Source organism: Limulus polyphemus, unplaced genomic scaffold, assembly GCF_000517525.1.
Source record: "Limulus polyphemus unplaced genomic scaffold, Limulus_polyphemus-2.1.2 Scaffold293, whole genome shotgun sequence".
In the NCBI taxonomy this organism is placed as follows: Eukaryota; Metazoa; Arthropoda; class Merostomata; order Xiphosura; family Limulidae; genus Limulus; species Limulus polyphemus.
In genome coordinates this window covers 110108-127381 of record NW_013665903.1, presented here as the reverse complement: position 1 = coordinate 127381, position 17274 = coordinate 110108, and the positions used below count along the sequence as shown (strand labels likewise).

The 17274-nt window shown below is 34.6% G+C and overlaps 1 protein-coding gene and 1 long non-coding RNA gene across 4 annotated transcripts in view; one reads left to right on the top strand and one right to left on the bottom strand.

Moving 5' to 3' along the window:
* The window catches only part of LOC111085245, a 35336-nt gene extending 26105 nt beyond the window's left edge, over positions 1-9231 (bottom strand). Inside the window, exon 1 of the long non-coding RNA XR_002610071.1 lies at positions 9156-9231. This is a non-coding gene — a long non-coding RNA (uncharacterized LOC111085245). The remainder of the gene's footprint in view (positions 1-9155) is intronic.
* Positions 1-17274, top strand: part of LOC106457116 (solute carrier family 2, facilitated glucose transporter member 1-like) — a 49443-nt gene that overhangs the window by 22886 nt on the left and 9283 nt on the right. For 2 of the 3 annotated variants that reach the window (XM_013916498.2, XM_013916499.2), the window contains exons 2-6: positions 10174-10272; positions 13281-13566; positions 14458-14628; positions 14833-14940; positions 16086-16174. In XM_013916498.2, the coding sequence (XP_013771952.1) occupies positions 10174-10272; positions 13281-13566; positions 14458-14628; positions 14833-14940; positions 16086-16174 (753 nt within the window). Of the gene's footprint in view, positions 1-8197; positions 8308-10173; positions 10273-13280; positions 13567-14457; positions 14629-14832; positions 14941-16085; positions 16175-17274 lie in introns of those variants that run through there. The other variant, XM_013916500.2, reaches the window with a different exon arrangement.

Below are 17274 nucleotides of genomic sequence, written 5' to 3'. Positions count from 1 at the left end.
TGCTGTATTTATAAGTTAATTTGTATTATACCGCATTTATAAATTAATTTGTATTGTACTGTATTTATAAGTTAATTTGTATTATACCGCATTTGTAATTTAATTTGTATTGTGCTGTATTTATAATTTAATTTGTATTGTGCTGTATTTATAACTTAATTTGTATTGTGCTGTATTTATAATTTAATTTGTATTGTGCTGTATTTATAACTTAATTTGTATTGTGCTGTATTTATAAGTTAGATTGTATTTTACTCCATTTATAATTTAATTTGTATTCAATTGTATTGTTATTGTAATTCTCACTTCCTGGTGGTAGTCTTATTAATACGCACCCCAGTGGCACAGCGGCATGTCTGCGGACTTACAACGCTAGAAACCAGGTTTAATATCCAGAGCACAGATAGCCCGTTATGTAGCTTTGTGCTTAATTACAAACAAACAAATCATGTTAATACGCTTGTAAAGTAATTTGTTCACAAACAAATTACCCATAAAGAAATATTCGTGGCAGGACTGTTTTATGATTAACTCTCATCAGGGGTGAAATTCTCAAAAAAAAAAGTAAAGAATTGGACCTGTTTTTGAAAAAGAAAAAAAAATAGTGTAAACATAAAAAACGACAAAGCAGCTCAAATAAGTCCTGGTATTTTATCACCTTAGAAAAGTAAGTGAATACCGGCAAAATTTCACCAGTGACTCTCATTCTCGACCTTCCATTAGAATTGCACAAGTGATCTGTTTTTGAGACAATTCTGTAAATGCTCAAGTAACAATAGGTCATATAAATATCAAGCTTTTAAGTCGATAATGATATAAAAGATTATACGTAATTTTAACATTAACGTTTTAGTCTAGATCTTTTTGATATCAGATATGACATTCATTAGAGAATATCCATTGTACGTTCTTAATGTTTTGAACTTAATAATATCACGCAATATTAATTCAAAGGTGGGAAAGGCATTATTTATATGAAAATGTAATTTTAGTATATATATATAGAATAAAAATTACTGAAATTAAGAGGCATTGACACACAAACATAACGCAGTCTCGTCATTGACATTACTGTCGGCGAAATTTCGCGGTACTTTTCTCGTCCAAGCTTTTTTAACATAGTGATTGTGAAGAATATCACGTAAGCCGGACGTAAAGTTGCTATTTGAGTGAGGGAAAAGGCAGGGTAGTACATTTATATCATGGCTTGGTTATGGTGTTTTTTCGCAAGTGGAGCTTCTCGTCAAGCTTAAAATAGAACTCACTGCAATGTGTTTCATATATCACTATATAAAGAAAGGGTACATCTGTCTAGCCAGATGGCACAGAGATTGATTGCTATGGTAATATTAGAAGCAGCACTACGTGTTTTGTCCAGTACATTTTACCTGTAAATAATTAATACCCTTTGGGTAACTAATAGAGCTAATCTGCGTAAAAAAAGCTTTTTTGTAAAGTAACACATAGACAAGCTCCAGTGAAATATACTAAATGTTTGTGGAGTTTCAATAACATGTTGACTCGCAATCTGAGCCAAACATGCTCGCCCTTTCAGCCGTGGGGGTGTTATAATGTGCGAATAATCCCACTATTCGTTGGTAAAAGAGTAACCTAAGAGTTGGCATATGCCTTTTGTCAAGAGCTTAAAAGGTCACAAACTATTAGTATAGTAATTTGAAAATCAGGCAATACTTGTACACTGTGAAGCTGTGAACTATTGATAAAAAGCCGTATTATTAAACATTTGGTTTAAATTATTTATCATTTTCTGGAGTTGTGTTAGTTGCCATTTCAAGAGACGATATATTACTAAGTTAGTTAAGTGAATTATCAATAAAGATTGCACAAAACCAACATGCTGCCATTACGGTTTGAAAAAAAAAGTGTATTTCATGACAGTTTCAAGAGGAATCCTCAGTTATTAGGTTTTGCTTAGTGGAAGTCAGCAAAAGAATGTCAAAATGTTCTTCTTTATTACAAAAATAAAATCTCTAAACTACTGAGATCACTCGTTTTTTTTTGTTTTTCTTATAAATCTGTCGGTTTGTATGTGTGTAAAAAAACGCTCTATTGTTCCACCATTACGTGTTTCCAACGAAGATGTTGTAGAATAATTCTCACTTAATAACCATTAACTGGAACAAATCTTTGCACACTTGCATAATAAGTGTGATTTTCAAGCTAGAAAAATTTTGAGATTCTTTTTTCTCAGCCAAGCCGATATACTTTGGGGAGTCTCTTGCGATCAAGACTTTATATTGGCAATTATTAACATGAACTTTAATTGCAATATTTTATTGACATTATTGAATATATTAGAACATTTTTTCTATGACAATTGAAATAAAACCTCACACTGTCATTAATAAAAAAATAAAATCCCTCCTATGCCGAGACGGTGCTTAGGAAGCGGTGTTGAACTCAGGTTTTTATAGGCACAAGTGAATGAGAATAATGGCATATTCTTCCTGAAGGGAATGCTAGTCCACCACGAATTATACACTCTCCTCACCCCCTCAGCTGTTAACTATCACATAATTGGATAGGCTGAAGCAACTGGAGTAAAGTAGCAATATGTCGTGAACAAGCTTCAAATTTGCAACCATCCAATACGAGTTCAAAAGCGCAAAGTGACTCGGCCACGCTATCTCCCTACTGCTATCATAGTTGCTATAAATCCGGCACTTGGATTTAATGATCCCAGCCGTGGCATTGGATTTACAGACCCCAGCCACACTGTGACCCTGAGGGAAGTTTGTTGGAGTATGTTTTGTCGAAAATATGTCGCCTTGCTTCTCGTTATCGTCATCGAAGCCATCAGCCTTGCTCTTCTCTCTACTTAGGAGCCCTCCGGACACTTCTCCTCCATCTCATAACGTCAAAATCGCCTTTAAATAATACCTGTTTATTCTCTGTAATTAAATTTTAAATCTATTACAATTCTAACTAACAAATTACCGCAAGCGGGGTTTGTTATAAATTTCGCACAAAGCTAGACGAGAGCTATCTGCGCTAGCCATCCCTAATTTAGCAGTGTATGACTAGAGCGAAAGCAGCTAGTCATCACCACCCACCGCAAACTCTTGGGATATTCTTTTACCAACGAATAGTGGGATTGACCGTGACATTCTAATGCCCTCACGGCTTAAAGGACAAGTATGTTTGGTGAGACGGGGATTCGAACCCGCGACCCTTAGATTGGGAGTCGAGTGCCCTAACCACATGGCCATAGGACAAAGGAGGATGCTAACATCCCTGAATACCCCAGTTTGGGAAAGCTTCTTTCATTTAAAAACTAAATCCCTGTAACGGTTTTTTGTTTGTTTTTGTAATCAGTCCTGTGTATTTTCATCCAGATTTGATAAAACCAATATTGAAATTCTCGATTTTCTTACAACAGTAATCTAAGACAAGTTTCTGATATTTTGCCAAATCTCTTAACATTAATTTATAATAATATTTTCATTTGTATTTGTGACGATTGTAAATTTTTATCTTTTTTTTTTCGTGTTTACCTAAACAATTTTCGATTATCCAACGAACTTGTTGGTTAAACGTTTTATTTACTCAAATTCATCATAAAAAACGCTCAATCCAGACAGTAAACAAAATAGGTATTAGGTTACCTATAATAAATATTTGTGTGAATTTATCATTCCCCCATTTCACCCAAACAAGTAGCAATGCATCACTTACTGACAGAGGCTAGCAAATTTATACTAAAAATAATATTTATATAAAAGTTACGAACTGAATCGAATTTCCACTGGTATTTAATAAAGTATACTAGAATACTATAAAACAAGCAATGATTCATAGACCGTAATAATGGTAGATAAAAGATTGTTGTTTGTTATTAAGCACAAAGCTACACAAAGGGCTATCTGTGCTCTACCCACCACAGGTATCGAAACCCGGTTTCTAGCAGTATAAGTCCCACTGTGCCACTGAGGGAGGCAGAGATAAAAGGGTTTTATTATTATCCCCCCTCTTTACTGGTTCAGCGGTCAGTCTGAAAGCTTATAACGCTAAAAATCGGGATTCGATACCCGTGGTGTATACAAAACAGATAGCCGATTGTATAGCTTTATGCTTAATTACAAAGAAACAATCCCCACTCTTTAAAATCGAATATTTCCAAGAAATGTTTGTCCTTTTTAATTAATTCAGGAATGTCGTCATCAAGATTGTAGGGTTATCTAGTGCAGGCAACAGATGCTAACTGTACCCGGTCGTTATGATGAAAGCCACAGTGTCCTCTAATGATTTCTGTTCTCGGTACTCTGCTTTAATATTCTCCGAATCCAACTATTATCTTATAAACCTGACCCAACTGGAGGGTTAATAGCGTAAAATGTGAGATTATATGGATAAGAGAGATAGTATACACACACACATTACAGTTATTTGAAGTACTTCCGTAATAATCCTGGACTAGCTGGGACCTGACTTAACAACCAGTTGTTGAGCTGTGTCCCAGAAATAAGCAGCACAATTAAATACTGCTGGTGTTTAACGCAGCGTTTTACATTTCAACATTTATAGCATCAGGCCCGGCATGGTTAGGGCGCTTGACTCGCAATCTGCGGATCGCATGTTCCAATACCCGTCCCACCAAACATGCTCACCCTTTCAGCCGTGGGGGCGTTATAACGTGATGGTCAATCCCACTATTCGTTGGTAAAAGAGTAGCCCAAGAGATGGCGGTGGGTGGTGATGACTAGCTCCCTTCCCTCTAGTCTTAAATTGCCAAATTAGGGACGGCTAGCGCAGCTAGCCCTATTGTAGCTTTGTGCGAAATTCAAACCAAACAAACATTTATAGCGTCAGTGACCGTATTTGAAGATTAATCAAGACTAACTGAATATGATCCTTCCAATGACTATTTTGCCTTGTTCTTCTCTGTTGCCTTTACTATATGACCAACAAAAAGTGAGGAGTTAAAATATCCGTAAACCGCTCTTTTTTTCAAACAAATATATTTTGTGACCCAATACCTCTGATTTACTCTCTTAGCAAGGTACCATAATCATTAGGAGGTACATTATGAAGACTACAACATAACATCTAGAATACACCCACAAAAACTAGTTTTATTATATAGAACACATGGTAAATCTATTGGGTCATTACTTTAAAATGTGGCATACAGATATAAAGTATCAAGGCTGAATGGTGCTTTAAAATCGCGGACATATCAGTGTCACCTATTAGTGTTGAACTGTGCTTTTAAAGCTAACATACCATTATAAGATCATGAATGAAAGGTGTTTTACAATTTAACACATTAGTAAAAAAATCTCAAAAATAAAATTTGCTAAGTTGACATATCAACATTTACTTACTAAGATGGAATGGTACTTTAAAAATTGATATACAAATATCAACTGTGTAGACTGAATTTTAAAAGTTGTCATAAAAGTGTCAGCTAAGCTGACTGAATTGCGCTTTAAAAGTTGCCATAGAAATATTAACTATGCAGTCTGAATTATGGTTTAAAAGTTGACATACTATTTATATTGTAAATTATAGAGGCTGGACTGTGCTTTAAAAACTGGTACGAGAGTTTTAAATGATTAGGAATATCATACTTTGAAAACTATCACACAAGTTTTATGTTTTTTCGAAGCATTTTGATATGAGGATGAGCTTAGTAAGGTTGGACAAATATTTTAATTGCTACGAGATCATCACTGTGGAAATACAATTCATTAACTTTCTCGCATGTGTTAATGTAAAAATAAAATAAATAATCTCTGCCACCTCAGGACTCTGAAGCTAAATCACACTACGTCTATTTGAAATATAAGTCGTTTGAGTACTTGTAGAGCTGGATTTCTTAAGGCATGCTCTTGGCTTGGTTCATGATGTCTTGGTAAAAACGTCACGGGAAGTAATTACAAACTTGAAATTATCCTTGGGATATAAACACTAGGAAAGAAGAGCTATTACTGGGTAAAAAGGTACTTGACAGGAAGAACATCACATGTTATGCATGACACTCAAGCCAGAAAAGTCGCTCTAGTATGAAACATGAACATCAAAGATATATATATATACATATATGTATGTATACATAGTTCTCATTAGGGATGGAACAAATAGCAGATATGGTTGGATGTCGGGTTTCGTATATCCGGTTCCTGATACCATTGCTTATTTAAAGTATGTACAGAATTCAATGTAAAAATAAACCTGAACGGGTATAAAAAAAAAGAGAGATATATTAATCTGGATTAAATGAGATATAATGTTTTGAATCTATGAGGTGAATCTATCTGTGATTTCAGTATTCATATAAGTTTGTTAAACCATCGCTACAAAAACTACTAAGTTTCTTTTATGTTTAGTAATGGCTGGAGACGGCTTGAATGGGTCTCCAGCCATTACTAGTCTCAAAGGGGGTTCCTCGTCATCGAATTATTTTATGTTTATTCAGAGCTAGCAATATTTCTTTCCATTTTAATATAAAATGTTATTTTAATGGATTATCTTAGCATTAAGAATTTATTTTTTTAATATGTTTGTTATCTTTTCCTCATAAAAACGCTCTAGTGTTTTCTCTGGAAGGTCCCCCGCTGGGACAGCTGCAAGTCTCCGGATTTACAACTCCAAAATCAAGGTTTTAATTCCACTCGGTGGACATTGCAGATAGCTCGATGTGGCTTTGCTTTAAGAAAAACACATACTCTCTGGAAGCTGAATTATATAGAAATTTAGTAACACAACCATGTTTATCTGTTTTAAAATTCGAAGAAAATTGAAACTTGTAGATAGTTTGTTTATCGTTATTTGTGTATATCACAGTTCTTTCTAACACTAAACTGGAACACTGTAATAGTCCTAACCGTTTAGTGTTTTTTTCTTTACCAAAGCCACTTTATAATATGACATTACGTACACTGTAACAGATTAAAATTAGGTTATTAGCACACGTTTTATTTGCAAGAGAACTTTCTATATATAAAAAAGAGAAAACGTATAGCAAAAAGAAAAAAAAACACCGTACGTTTACAATTTAACTCGATGAATGACTTGTAAATTGAAATATGTTAAATTTATTTCTCATTTAATGAACAAAACTGCAAAAAAAGATTGCAATTCTTTGCCAGGGTGATTTACAAGCCACTGAAATGTTATTAGACGGCCTCAGGGTACGTTTATTTTCTATTGAAGTGTTATACGACAGCCTCAAAAAAAACATTTATCTATTATTAAAGTGCTTTAAGATTGCCTCAAAAATACTGTAAGCCTGCCTCGGCACCCCCCCTCACCCAAATCTTAAAATAGTAATTACCATATTTCCACAAAAATAACACTTACTAACACACTCGATAAAAAATCATTTCTACTCACGCGATAATCACTGGGCCGGTATCTTTCGTTAAATCATGTACAATATGTGTGTACTGCACTTAGCAACCAATCAGCGCACGCACAGCCCATGTGTACCTGACTAAGAAGTGATTTTTTTTTGTTGCAGTTTTTAAACATTCATCCATTACTAAGTGATGTCTTTTTGGATCTTTTTCATTAAAAACATTTTTTCTATTCAAATGAGCAAATTAATAAAACAGACGAATGTCACAGTTGTGATGAAAAAAAAAATTCCGTGAAGTGTGTGGGGGGGGGGGGGCTTGAGCTGCTTGGAGCCCTAAGTAATTGCTTAGTCTGTTTATACTTAGCGCCATCATTCTACCTATAAGAGAGACTTCGAGATTTTATATGTACCGGATTTACTTAGCAGACATTACCGAAGGTGACGGCAAACAAGCCTTTCCATGTAATGGCTCAAGAGGAAACTATGTATTTACAAAATGAAACTTATTCAAAAGTAAATTCAAATACTGACCAATCAAATATATGTTATCATGACAAGTATATTTGATTCAGACAGTGCAGGTTATTAGAATGCGTATTGATAATTTGCTTTATATAAAATTGAAAAACACATCAGTTATAAAATGTTAATTCAAAGTACGGTTGTTTAAAATGTGAAAGTTTTTTTTTTCCTGTGATAAGAGGAAAATGTATGATGAAACCACATAGATGTACGTGAGTGCGCCTAAGTGAAGGTGTGTCTGTCTCCAGCGGAGGTGTGTTTCGTTTTGATTTGCTGGTAGCTATGACGTCATAGACATGTGTGACACATTATATCTGTATAAGCAGATTGTGCCGTAAGTCGTACATTCATTGTAAACGTTACACGTATATATGACACTTTGTTTTTCACAACTTACTAGATATTGATTAAGAGCTTCTGAGTGCAAATAGAAGAAGAGAACAATGCCTTATATTAGAAGATCTGTAAGTAATAGAATCTAGGATGCTTTGTTCGTTTTAATTCTATTTCTTCCTTAGAGTGTGCTCTGATAAATATGCTGCAATCTATATTCCCCGCTTTTATCATTTCAAACTCAGAGGTGGCCAATTAAAAATTTCTTAGACTTAGAGCAATCTGTATAATTCCAGGATCACGGATTTGGCATGAGGTATTGATGCTGCCCAAATTAGATCCTATTTTTTCTCGAAATGCCTACCCCTGATGTTGGAGCATTAATTTTAGTTTTATAATACTGAAATATCCATACTTACAACTGAGCGTCTGGATATATATATATATATAGAATAAACAGACCGATGTTGCTGTTTAAGGAGCTTATTAGGCATTATCTTCTGTACGGTAGTCTTGTGTTCTGTGTTAATCTAAAACCAGTTAGTTTAGCTCAGCAAAAAATAAAAAATAAACGGTAAAAGCAATTCTTGGAATAATGAAGTAGATGAGCAGCCTTAGGCTGTCAAATCGTAACATAAAATATTTACATTTACTAATACTTTGTCTTCAATAACAGATACCATGTCTTCTACAACGTCAATGGTAATATTTGAAGTGTAAAATTATGTGTACATACGCTATGTTTCTTTGAGTGCTTAATTATGTTTATTTTTATATACGTCCACTTAGTGTTTGTGTATTTCTGTGTTAATCTGGGTATTGTCACCACTAGTTGAAGTTTCATTAATAGGTCTACAAGAACTTAGGTAAGCACCTAAAGAATATAAAGTTACTTATTAAGTAAGAGTGGTTAATTCGATTTTTAAGTATTCGCCTGAATTGTTTCAATACTATGCATTCTCAGAGAAGTTAATGTTACCTGAATTAATGCACATTTCAAGAGCCAGAGCATCCTGTAAAACATGGCGTTTCAGCTGCCACATGCTGTCCACGTCACATAAATCTGTACACCAATCGATTTGTTTTATTAGTCTCACTATTGGCTGAAGCAGACGCACCTCTAAAAAAATAACTGGTATGTTATACGTGTACATCAAGCCTCCGGCATTCTCTCTTTTTATTGGTTGGAGACTCATTTCTCACTTGCTTTGGCCAGATGCCAAAGAATGTTTTTCTTTTTTACCTATTCTTGGAGCAAATCGAGGGGGACTTTAGGTGTGTTCTTTGAGCAAGCATCTTAAGACAGTTAAAAATGCATAAATTTCATCATCAGACCTTACTCATGAAGCTTGTGAAGAAGGTAATCCAGAATAATAACTGGTTTAGGATTTTCAGTTATATACGTGCATAACAACTGCGTTATGTTTACACGCCTTCCATTTCGTTACTCTCATATGTGAAGGTTAAAATTCCTTTAGCACGTGTTTATTACCGTAGTGAAAATTTAGACAAGGAAATAAATATATATGAATCCTTATAGCTAAGTAAGAACTTCCTGTAATTTCAAGCAACAGTGGTGAAGGATCTAAAACGTTCTTAATATTGTTCAACATAAAGATTTACTTAACAGAATACACGTATGATATATTTCAAAGTCCCCAATGGCATAGCGGTATGTCTGCAGACTTCCAACACTAGAAACCGGGTTTCGATACCCGTGGTGTGCTTAACTACAAATAAATATATCTCAAATGAGTTATTTTTGCAACAGCATATCCTTCGAAGGATGTCATATCTAATTTGGTTGAAAAAACAAAAACAACAAACATACAGTAGATAGTCTTGTGACTGGTGGACGCAAGAAACATGGACCAATAAATGTGTTTTTCATGTTAAAAATCTGAAAATATGCAATATACCACATAACTACTCGTATTTTTTTATTTTTGCAATTGATCGATAAGTCTAGCCAAACTTTCAAATTTCAATTTTTCCAGGGTCTGACAGGCCACCTGGCGTTTGCCATTGTTGCAGCAGCTTTGGGATCAGCATTTCAACATGGCTACAATACAGGTGTTGTGAACGCTCCTAAGGATGTAAGTAACTAGCTCAATGATCTAAAAATAATGTCTACAACATTTGTTCATAATAAGAAGATTAGTTATATTTCTTTCCTTATCGACAAGTGATAAAAATAATTAAGACTATTTATCTGAAACATATTTTCTCTTTTCATTTAAATTACACGTGTGAATTTTAATTATTGCTTCATTTTTATTTTAGTTTTATAATGTGAGTACTAAATATATTTTCACAACAAGAATATTTAGATAGGAAAATAAATAACTGCATATCTTATTCTATTCGCGAAAATGTTTATTGTAATAGCATCAGTGTGGTAAAATTATAGAGGTGTTGCATACAGGTTGTAAAAGTAATTAAACTTTAATTGCAAACTTTTATGTATATTATAGAGTAGCTACTTTATTGTATCATTTCATTGTTGAAAACAGCTTCGAAACATGAAGACGAATGTATCACTGCTGTAATCTGCCTGATGTGGCAAGAACTTTGAAAGCCGCCCCCTAGTGGCTCAGCGGTAAATCTTCAAGCTCATGACGCTAAAAATACGGTTTCTATACCTGTGGGCAGAGTACACATATCCCATTGTGTAGCTTTATACTTCAAACAGCCAAACCATTCCAAAACTTCAAAGCCTTAGTCACTGCTGTAATCTGACGGAGATGGCAAGAGTTTACATTTTTTTTCACTTCTGAAAAATGTTCGTGGTGGCGAAGTCTCAATCATTTCTGTAAAGTGTCGCATACGAAAGATACTTTCTAAATCTTGTTTGTTTGTTCAACGCGGGAGCTTTATCTTAATGTTTCTTTCTAGAAGATCTCCGCTACTATACCTAAATACATAATCACTCACACACTTATATATATAACCGTATTAACACACACACACACATAACTTATATGCATAAGAAATAAACAACATTACATTCACCATAATCACAGAGTCCGTATCATAGAGGTCTTAGGGGGGACAGGCCCCCCGTTTGTTCCCCTTGTGCATGCCTCTATTTAGAAGAAAAGGTATTGCGGTACTTTTAACAACAATGCGACATGCCGTGCCAGTTTAAGTGTTAACATAAAAGAGGAATGCATTTTATATAATATACTTTATATATATCTTTTTTTTAATGTTTTTTCCGAGATAACAGAATATTAATCTAGAAAAATTAACAATATTGTTTGAAAAGCAAAGGGAATAGTGCGTTAAAGTAAAGAATCAAGATTGTTGCTAAGGTAATCAGTGTTTAATGACACAAGTCGTGTTATAAAAAATAAATACATTTTATTGGATCTCTCCCAGAAACTCGTTTCATTAAAATTGTGCCATGGCGATCAGGTCAGATATGTGTAACTTAGAACATAGTTTAAGCACAAGGCTAACAATGATTACCTTTAACTGGAACACATTTCTTAAAAAAACAAAACAGTCAAAGGTTGTAACATGTATCGATTTAAAAGAAGAAACAGTTAGCATGATTAATTGATCTAATTATATACTGTTTACAGAATGTTAAGAAATCGTGCAGAATAAAAGAGAATTAGATGAATTATGAAATAAAGATCCGATAACCTGAGTAATCCGGTAAGTTTTGAAAAAAAGGTGAACTAACACTATTCGTGTACCGCTTACAATGGACGTGCTGACTTATTACAATACACGATGTACATATACAGATATAATGTGGTACTATCTTAAATTTAAACATAGATAGATTTGTAGGCATTTTTAGTTGTGGAAAGACGAGAGGGTTGGGCGTAGCTACAAAACATACCCCCACCTCACATTACGAAATACATAATTGTATTTAGACAACTGTGCTGATTCAACTGTTTTAAGCAATTTTTAATGTAAAAAAATTGGAAACACTGATATACATCAGTGGGCGTGGCCTAGTGGTGGTAGCGCACTCGAACTGTAAATCCGAGAGTTCGTGATTCTCAGCTCGTTGGGCTGTGGATACGCCAAGAGAGAAACGGTTGAACCTCACTGTTCGTCCATGAGCTGCTAGTTTGTGCTATCAACTACCTGCTTTCCTTCTATTACTATCACTTCAAAATTACGGACGGCTAGTCGCGGGTAAACAAAACAAGAGGGAATCCTCATTAGCCGCGGTACTTGAAATTATTTTAGGAAGAAATAGAGTAAATTAATCTACGCGATCTTTTTTTTTTTTTCCTTTTTATTAGCTATATTTTTGTGCGCTAGCAATACCAAGCATGCCCCCTCCCTAGTGGCACAAGGGTATGTCTGCGGACTTACGTCGTTAGAAGTCGGGTTTTGATACCCGTGGTGGGCAGAGCACAGATAGCCAACCGTGTAGCTTTGTGCTTAATCACAAACAAAACCAATCGTGGGGCACTCGTATGCCCGATTCAATTTTATTACTCATCGAGATCTGTACCAGCCTACTCTCAAATAGAAATTGTTTTAGGCAGGATTAAAGTGAATTAATCTATGAGACCTTGGGCATGGTCAAATACATCAATCGAAAGGGTTTGACCTCCTGCTCTCAAAACTGTAATTAGATCTCAAATCGGTCAAGAGATGGCGGAGCTATGAGCTAAAAGTTTATACTTGAAAACAACAAACAAACAAACTCAGAGCTGTTCTATGAGCCGTTATGCCGCAGCTAAAAACAAGAAAGTCTTTTTGATATTAAGTCATATCCAAAAAGACAAATCTCCGGTACAGATTCCACATTGAAAAATTGTTGCTCAAAACAATTATAAAGTACTTATTCAAACTCAGAAATCTTTTGATGGATAAAGCTCATGGTTTTCAATTATTTGAAAAATTATTGATGAAGAAAATATTAATTAAACTTTGATTCGATCTTCTTGTTCTGCCGCCGATTCAAAAGGCATTATTTCCTATACAACAGGTAGTAGTATTCCACCATCTTAAAAATAGTCGTGGTTATTTTAACAATTAGAAGATAAACTACAAACACTTCAACAGAGTATCTTTTATCTAATTTTATTTGTTATTGGTTAACTAAAATATATTTTTTTGTATTTTCTAGCTTGTAATGGACTTCATTAAAATCGCATATATGGAACGTTTTGATGAAGAACCTGGACATCAAACGGTCACCATGATCTTCTCCATCATGGTATCCATCTTCTGCATAGGTGGGATGGTGGGGGCTTTAGGAACCGCATATGTTTCCGAAAAGTTTGGACGGAAAGGAGCGTTACTGCTGAACAATATTTTCGTTTTCATTGCCGCAGGACTAATGGGGTTCTCTAAAATGGCTCGATCATATGAAATGCTTATCATGGGCCGTTTTTTCATCGGTCTGAATTCAGGTTTGTAAAACATAAATATTATTAGGTTTAAATAAACACGTTCACAGGAGTGTGCAAATGATTTTGTAACTCTTTATATCGAATGTTTTCTTTCCTCTTCAATTTCCAACAAAGACGTTTTGTAGAGTGAAAAATGATCGTCATGTGACTAAAATTTGTTACTTCATAGACGTTACTTTCATTCAAAACCCGTAAACGAGCAGCACTTTGATAAACAGTTGCCTAGTGACCTGGCAAATAAAAGTATACAAACGCAAGTTAACACACCCGTTCAATTCAACGCACGGGGAAGGCATAGAGGCCTGCGAGTAATGATATATGGGGCCAGTTCTGAATACCGACCCCTTTGTCATTCCCAAGGGCGCTTTCGAAGTTTGTAAAAGTCAATAGAATAGTACAGGGAACGCATAGAAGCCCCCTGTATAATAACATAGACAGGCAAATTCGAACACTAACCCCCTACTTCACTCCCCGGGTGTGCTCTAAGGGTGCATGCTAAGTTTGGTTAAAAACTAGACGTGAAATGCGGACAAATAGACACCACTTTTGTCAAATATGTATGTGTGTCAGTAGCGTAACTACCGTGCAACAGAGATCACAATGCGGGGGAAGAGTTCAGGGGGCCCAACGAAGGCTAGACAATATTGTTTTGAAGGGCCTTTATAAATTTTGGGGGGAGTACTCTAAAATAGTAGTTACGCCACTGTGTGTGTGTGTTTATATATATATATATATGTATCAGTCTGAATTTTTAATATCATTAACTAATTTTAAAAAAAATTAATGGGATTTACAACATAATTAGTTGTTTCAAAAATAAGTGATCATTGTGATATATGTGTACGTGTTATTACAATCCTGGAATGCTAACCACATGCTCTTCTTGTCTAGGATTAAATGCAGGCTTAGCTCCCATGTATTTGACCGAAGTTTCACCTATTCATCTGCGAGGGGCAGTGGGAACCATTTACCAGTTAGTAATTACAATTAGTATCTTAATCTCCCAGATTCTGGCACTGCCACAAATCTTAGGAACAGAAGAACACTGGCCGTATATTTTTGGTAAGTTCGAAATTCATTTCACATAAAGAGAGGGCAGGAAAAAATTAGAAGATGTATTATTCTTCGATTTATTATATTCAGAAACGTGTACTTATGTTTGAGTTAAGAACGATTATTTTGCTGTATTACTAGTTTTCCTTTGTTTTCTTAGCTGTGTATACCTTAATAAGAAATACATTAAGAGCTAATGATTTTTTTTTTCAGCCATAATAGTGATCCCAGCAATTTTTATGTTGGTTACAATGCCATTGTGCCCAGAATCTCCTAGGTACATCTTAATCTTTCAAGGCAAAGAGGTAGCTGCCCAGAAAGGTGAGTTATTGATCAGGTTCATTATGTCAATAGCTCTGAATCATAACTATAGACAATACATTTATAACAGCAGTTAGTTCATAAAGAACTGCAGTTTTGTATAGTTTAGAAGTAGATTAAAACATTAAAAATTATGTATTATCAAAAAATTAATGTTTAGCAGGATCATGTTTTGTTTTTATGGTTTCTAGGTGCATCGCATTAATATATTTTATGTGAACATAATAGTTTGTTAAAAATCACAGTGTAAATTAATACTTATATGAGCATAACACTGTAGTACCATTGTAAACATATTATGTTTTGTCAGCTCTATACATGACTGATACATTTATAAGTCCCAAACGTTAGCAATCATGATGAAACTTTGTTGAACGGACAGCAACTGCCTGTTGTAGGAACACAAGTGTGAAGGACGACGTTTCGAAAGTCTTCCGTCTTTCGAAACGTCGTCCTCCACACTTGTGTTTCTATAACAGGCAGTTGCCATACATTCAACAAAGTTTCATCATGAATGCTCTACTTAAACAATCTATTAAAGAATTAACAATCATTTATTATGTTTTACTTAGCTCTGAGAGGTAAAAGTTATCAAATCTGTCTATCAGCTTTGATGAAGAACATCGTACAACAGATGTAAACATCATTATTTTTGAATAAAACACCTTCAGACAGTCTTTGTATGATGCAAAATCTTTTGTTCACTTTTTTAATGTCATATTGTATACATCATGTACACCATGCTAATATTACATTTCTGACCAATTCTCAAATCATACTTTGCTAGAGATTGTTGTAGCCTGTATTTATTTCATCTTATCAATACATTTTATGGATGACTGTGTATTATTTGTTTTTTAATACTATAAAAGCTGTGTATTCTCAGTAGCTTTAAAATGTATTGTAAACAGATATTATTTTTTTCTTTCCTATAAAAACTACCACAGGTACAAAAGTAAACTTAATTACTCATTCTAAAGTGTTTTGCTGGACAAATTTTTTGAATTAAATGGAAGATAAAGTAAAAAATCAACTTTTCTACAATAGAATATGCATCAATTTTTTTGGCTTATCAGTGTTTACTTACTTTGGTGGTGCTTTGCTGATCAACATAAAAAACATTAGTTTCATCTCTTTTCTTTTAGCTTTGACTTGGTTTAGAGGTACAATTGAAGTTCATGATGAAATGGATGAAATGCGATCAGAGTATGAAGCTATGAAAATGGTACCAAAGGTATGTTTCAGCATCCTGTTTTATTTATTTATTGAATTTTTTTTCCATTTAAGAATAGATATTGTTGAAATGGTGGTTTTAATATGAATTCAGTTGTTTTTTTTCACCTGAAGCATGACATACATAAATGTAATTTACCATTAGAACATATTTAGACAATTGTGCTGATTCAACTGTTTTAAGCAATTTTTAATGTAACAAAAATTGGAAACACTGATATACAACAGTCAGTCTAGTTTGTCATGCAACTTATAAGTTTTAACAGTACAGTTGTGTGAATAAGAAAAAACATTTAGAAAAGACATATCAATCATTACTCCAAAACTGGGCGAATAATCACCCTAAAGTTTAACAAAATTCATTGTAACTTCTAATGAGGCTTCAACATACTAGTGCTTTCCAGCAAAGAACAGCAAAATAAACAAGAGAGATTACAGCAGTTGTTGGAGGAAAAAAGAAATGAAACAAGAAGAACGAGAAAAGAAATAAGAAGAGAGGCTACAGCAGTGGTTGGGGGAGAAAAAAAATGAACAAGAAGAGAGACTACAGCAGTGGTTGGAGGAGAAAGAAAATAAATAAGAAGAAAGTATCCAACAATTGAGAGAAAGCCAGCATTCACTAATGGAAAAGCTTAGTAAATTTCAAAGTGAATTAAATACATTAAAGGACGATTTACTGTCTTTTACAAAGGGAGGATATATTAACCATGAACCTAATCAGCCCCAGACAACAGGAAGTCCCTTCCAGACCCTGCAGCTAAACTCTGATGCAGACATCTTCAGTCCTGCCAGAAGTCACATTCCAGACATGAGTGTCAGAAATAGGGGTGATCTAGTACGAAGGAAGCCACAGGAATTCGATGGGAAGGCACCATGGGAAGCATATAGAGCACAATTTAAGTTCCTGGCAGAAATGAATGGGTGGACAGAGGAGCAGAAATTAGTGTACCTTGCAACGAGCCTGAAGGGACAACGACTGGAAATGCTTGGACAGTTGTCAGCAGACGACAGGCACAACTATAGAGCACTGGTAACTGCTCTAGAACTCAGGTAGGGAACTCAAAATCAGTCCGAAGTCTACATGGCTAGGTTTAGGACAAG